At 39.3% G+C, this 6,000-nt stretch overlaps 1 protein-coding gene across 7 annotated transcripts in view; it reads right to left on the reverse strand.

Moving 5' to 3' along the window:
* Positions 1–5,706, reverse strand: part of ZMYM4 (zinc finger MYM-type containing 4) — a 146,560-nt gene extending 140,854 nt beyond the window's left edge. For 2 of the 7 annotated variants that reach the window (XM_060622155.3, XM_060622157.3), the window contains exon 1: positions 5,319–5,706. In XM_060622155.3, coding sequence (XP_060478138.2) covers positions 5,319–5,357 — 39 coding nt within the window. In that variant the 5' untranslated portion in view covers positions 5,358–5,706. Of the gene's footprint in view, positions 1–5,131; positions 5,239–5,309 lie in introns of those variants that run through there. The other 5 variants (XM_060622163.3, XM_060622162.3, XM_060622159.3 and 2 more) reach the window with 4 other exon arrangements.
* Positions 5,707–6,000: the final 294 nt, after the last annotated feature.

Below are 6,000 nucleotides of genomic sequence, written 5' to 3' on the forward strand. Positions count from 1 at the left end.
ACATAGTTAATGCACAGTAAAATAATCAGAATATTTAAAGGAAATGTTATTCTTCTTTAAAGAGTGGTTGATCTAATGTAGAATTCAAAAATATCCACTAAATACCATAGAAATTGCAATTTTACATTTATCTCCTTATACTGTCTTTAGCAAATAAGAAAATAAGTCCATATTAAAAGGAAGCACAAACTTTAAAATATATCATAGTTTTAAAATATTTAGTGTCTACTTTATTAAACTTGTGAGTTGTGAAGATATGTTTTAAGGTTACCTCAAACTGGAATGTATTTCGATGCTTCCTGAGAAGTAGTTTATACATCAATTTAAATATAATTCAATTGATTTTAATCATCAAAAATTCCACATAATGAATTCGGGACCTAGACCATTTTACACATATTATTATATACATGTATTCTATGTTACATATATTACATTTAATTAGTGGACATATTAACTCTTACATGTTGTTATAATAAATTCTAACCTAAACTTTATCAAACAGTATAATTTTTCACGTAGTATTTGATACTGGTTTAACTTATTATATTAGGACCCTGAGCAAAAAAAACCCAGAAAACAAAAAACTCCTCTTTGCCCCAGTTTCTTCATTTATAAAATGGGACAGTAACAGTGACCACTGTTTATGGAATTGGAATTGATAAGGACTGGAGGATATATTACATATAAAATAATCAGAATAATGACTAGAACTTAAATGTCTATAAATATCAAGTATTATTTATAGAAACCTCTGCTAGTTATAAGATGGGCACTGTGAAAACAATTCACTAGATTGGGCTCTTCAAATGCTCTCTATACAGAACCAATGCATTCTTCAAGCAGATGCTTTACATTCTGGACACGTGAACTGCAAATATTTTTAATAATATGTACCGCTGTGATTTTTTTCTTTTAATGTTTATTTATTTTTGACAAAGAGAGCAAGCAAGCAAGTGCAAGCGGGAAAAGGGGCAGAGATGGAGGGAAACAGAGAATCCAAAGCATGCGCCGTGCTGAGAGCAAAGAGCCCGACATGGGGCTCAAACCCACAAACTGGGAGTTCATGACTTGAACCAAAGTCAGACGCTTAACTGACTGAGCCACCAGGCTCTCCTGTGACATCATGCTTTTGTGCTTTTAAGTAAAACATTTAGCAAAAAGACAAAAGATAAAAAGTTCATCAAGGAACTAAGAAGGATCAACCTTTTGCAATTATTGCAAATATTTAATAAAATATTAAAATAACAGAAATCCAAAACAAAACTCCATAATCCCATCATGTGATAAAATCAATGTTTTCATTTGTTCATATTATTTTCTATTCCTTGTCTATACACATGTTCAGTGTTTACATATTTACAATAATAATATGGATAACATTTTACAGTCTACATTTTCACTTAATATTATACCATGAGTATTTTCCATTTTGCAAAAGTCTTCCCCTATTCTCCCTTTCCCTTATCTCAAACCTTGAAGATAATCAACGGTAACATGTAGCCTGAAATGTATCCTCCACAACTTTCTCCAAGTTCATACATATATACACATATATGTAGGGAGAGGAAAATGGTCAGTTTTTACAAAAATTGAAGCATACTACTTCTACATATGTTTATCTTTAAGTATACCAAACATATACGTCCCAAATTTAATATACAGAGAAGTTTAAGAACGGATACAACTTACTAGACCACTTAATAACGTATACATTTACAAAAATCATCATTCTGTATGCAAACTCTGAAAAGATATAGCGGGGCACCTGGGTGGCTCAGTCAGTTGAACATCCGACTTCAGCTCAGGTCATGATCTCACAGCTTGTGAGTTCAAGCCCCGCAACCCCTGCGACGGGCTCTGTGCTGACAGCTCAGAGCCTGGAGCCTGCTTCTGATTCTGTCTCCCTCTCTCTCTGCCCCTCCCCCACTCACACTCCGTCTCTCTCCTTCAAGATAAACATAAAAAAAAAAAAGATACAGGGATTTCACAAAAAAAATATGGCCACCAGATTTAGATTGCCTGCTTCATAGGTTTACTATAATAGCCACATATAAAATAATTCCACTATTTACAACAAACCTACCTAATGAATTTTAAAACTTATTTAAGAAAATAAAAATTTTGCAATCTTAAAAAAAATTCATAAACATTATCTCAAAAATATCCTAACTTTAAAATGAGAAAGAGTGTATGTGTATATAATACTGGCCATCATGTGAACTTGTTCTTAGCACAGATGATAGATGGATATAGTGCTGACACACCCACATACTCAGCTTCCCCAAGTTCACAAATTGAGAGACTGGCATTCCAATATAGTCAGAATACAATCAAATCAACCTTATCTAATGAATACCTATTGTTCTAATTGCCCACAAGCATAAAAGACACCAGGCAGGCCTACACAAAACTTAAGGTTGTTTACACTCTTCCATCTAACCAAAATCCCGAACAATCAGAAGATCCCTAAATCTGGATCCATGAGAGAATTTCTGAGTATAAAGATGGTATGAAACATTTACAAAAGCTTCCAAAATTACAAAACAGATAACTTGGTACCCACGCCATACACACTGTACTATAACAACTGAACTTTCTTACCAAAAACCAAGTCTTTTGAGTTCTATTATGTGGAAGTCTTAGGTGTTGGAGATGCAAAATGCTGTACAATGGGCCCTCCTCTAAAGGAGTTGGCAATTTAGCAGGAGAGCCAGAATGTATTATTCTAGCTGATCATAAATACCATAGCATAATGCATAGCATAAGGTACATCAACTAACATAGGTGCTCAACAACTTGTGACTTAGGATTATAAAAGTCAAAGCAGTATCATAAATATAATACCATGTCATATCAATGCAATTTGAGATGAAATAACCTAAATTTATTACTTAGGCCTGTGCAATTTTTTTAGCTACCTCAAAGCAAACAACCAAATTATTTAAAAAGATCTTGTACTTTTGCACATAGTCCTCACTAACCTGTTTAGAATATACATATGGAATCCATATGGAGTTTAGCATACACCAAAAAGTGAGTGAAAAAAAAAAAGTGCATATACCATGTGTACAGTTCGGGATAACCCTACTGAACATTTTGTTTTGATATCAAAACAAAATGGATGGGCACCTGGCCGGCTCAGTCGGTAGAGCATGTGACTCTTGATCTCAAGGGCCATGATTTTGAGCCCCACAATGGGTGTAGAGATTACTTAAAAACAAAAAAAAAAAAATTAAATAACAACTTTAAAATGGATTATGGAATCTAAAAAATAATGAATGTAACCTTCCTCCACAATGAAATTGGTAAAATAATGGTAAAACCTGTGGAAGCGCTACATATATGACATATTAAAAAATAATAATTTAGATTACCACCAGTGCAGCACCATTTAAGTGTATTAGAAGAGCAAGAATTATTTAAAATCCAGTTGAAATTGTTACCAAAGCGCGCAGATGTTTTTCTAGAACATTCCATCTTATAAGGTGAATGACAACAGCAATAATAGCAACTGGATTCAGCAATCTCCTTGAAAGAACATTACACAACTAAAGTAATTTACCCTATATATTTTAATGGTGGATCACATGCCATCTGCCTTCACTCAAATATGAGGATCGACTTTAAAATTGACTCACAACTGGAAGAGTAATTTAAGATTTCAAGACATGCATTCCATACCCAATATTTCCATTAAACGTACTACTTGGTACACTATCATTATACAGCTTAACTTGTTCTCTAGCTATGACTAATTATTGCATGAAGAGCTAAACTTTTATAAACCTAAGACTGTCAACATTAAATTTTAATTACTCCAAATACGACAATGAAATGCATTAAAATAGCTGATATAAAGATAAAGGACTAAATAGATGAATAAATATGTAATAAAACCAGTAAAATGTCAATAGAACAATCTAAGTAGTGGGTATATGAATGCCACCTGTAAATTTTTTCAATTTTGCTGTGTAGTTGAAAATATTTCCTGATAAATTGTTGGAAAAAAACTATTCGACACTTGTTTGGCTATTTATAATTTAAGCTTTTAAGGAAAGAAACATAGATTGGCAACCTACACAAGTACTGTAGTTGGGAAAAACCTGAATTCAAATCCAAACTCAACCTCTTAAATAGCTATCTGATCTTAATTACTTAACCTCTCTATATATCTCTATAAGCCTATATTTCCTCACCTGCAAAATGGGTTTTACATAGCTAATGGAAAGGTAAATTCTTCCTAAAAAGCACAATGCCAGACACATAGTAAGCACTCAAATGACTATCCCTAATATCATCAAGAGATTGCTAACTCTGCTAAATCAAAAAAGGCACTATCAGTAAAAATCTAGTAATTTTTTACGTAATTGACTTAACACTAATTTGATCATTTTGTGATCATTCCCAAAGGCAAGATTCCTGATAAGAAACTTACTGCTCAACATGCTAAGGGGGGGCGGGGGGGGGGGGGAGGAAGTAAAAAAAAAAATCTGAAAAATATTGCTCAATCGATAGTACAGTATTGTTCTCCGTCTGAAAAAAAAAAAACATTCAGAATTAAATAAGAAAAGTTTCAAGACAAACTTTAAAAGCACTCAACAACTCCTATGTAGAACTGGCTTCACCTCTGCAGGTTGGTTGGATGCATTCCTGTTATGACAAAACTTGTCATACTCTTCCACGTTCCTAATTGTTGGTAAAGAGGCTAGACTAGAACATGACATTTAGAGTTGCCAAAATCTTTCTCCTAAATCAGGACATGCCAACGACCCCACTTCTTCACAGGTAGGAGCACCACCTCCACCTTAGTCTTGATAACGGTTATGGGGGGGGGGGGGGGGGGGAGGAGGGGAAAGGAGGCAGGAGCATGAATTCGCGACGGTGTTACTGAAGAACCCTCCAGGTTATTCCTCTTGAGACCCGTCCACGACTTATTCCCGCCACCACCACCCCCACCTGACCTCTCCCCAGTTAAACTTCCAGACTCTGATTTACTAAAGATGCACTTAACAATCTGACACCTTCCCTCCCCTGGCCCAGATAAGCCACCCCCAATGCAGGAAAAATAAAAAAAGCAAACAACCCCCCGCCCCTCCCCCTCCTAACCAGCAGCAAATCTTTGTCCCACCTGCCGAAGGACCACTCTCCAGCGCGCTCCAGACCCAAGGTTGCCTCAGTCCTGCCCGCAGCCTCTCTCCAACGGGGCCTCCGCGACCCCTCCACGAGCCTGCGCTTGGCCCATTCCCGGCCCCGGGACGCGGCTCCCGCCCCGCCCCCCGCCGCCCGCCGCCCGAGTTCTGCCTCACCTCACCTACCCTCTTTCGGGGGCCGGACTCCACCTCTCTCTCCGCCATGTTGGGCCCCGCTCGGAACCGCTGCGGCTCCCGGCGCGGTGGCGGCGGAACCTCTCGGGCCCCCGGCCCCCGCCCACACTGCAGGCACGGCCGCCTCGCGGCAGCTTCCCCGGACCCAACCGGGCCCGGCGCTGAGAGTGGGGAGGGGGCGGATGCCGCGCGCCGGGTCTGAGATCCTGAGATCCCACGGGTGCGCGCGTGGGCGGTAGGGCCTGCCCGGGAAAAGGGGGGGCCGGGACTCGGGGGGTTAATGGCCTCCAAGGGGCCCCGTGAGTAGGATTATTTTCTCTCAGAGAAATTCCTCCGCCTGCGGTTTCTTAAAGGGATCACCAAACCAGCCCCTTGCGCGCGCCCTAGTTGCGCAGGCGCACCTTAAGCCCCTCCTTCCTTTCCCACCAAGCCCCCGGTCCTGAGCGTGCGCTGTGAGTGGCCAAGGGTAGGCCAAATCCTGCAAGTCTCTTTGCTGCCAGCAGCTGCTCCCACCACTCAACTATGGCCGCTGCCTTAAAGGGACCATGATGCAGTGATGAAGGAGGAATGAAAGAAATTAATGAAAGGACTGTCTGGAGAATTGGGTGAAATGTCAGTGAGGGGTCCAGATCACCATCTTACACCTGACTGCGGAGATACCATTGTATAGGGG

This window comes from Panthera onca, chromosome C1, assembly GCF_046562875.1.
Source record: "Panthera onca isolate mPanOnc1 chromosome C1, mPanOnc1 haplotype 2, whole genome shotgun sequence".
In the NCBI taxonomy this organism is placed as follows: Eukaryota; Metazoa; Chordata; class Mammalia; order Carnivora; family Felidae; genus Panthera; species Panthera onca.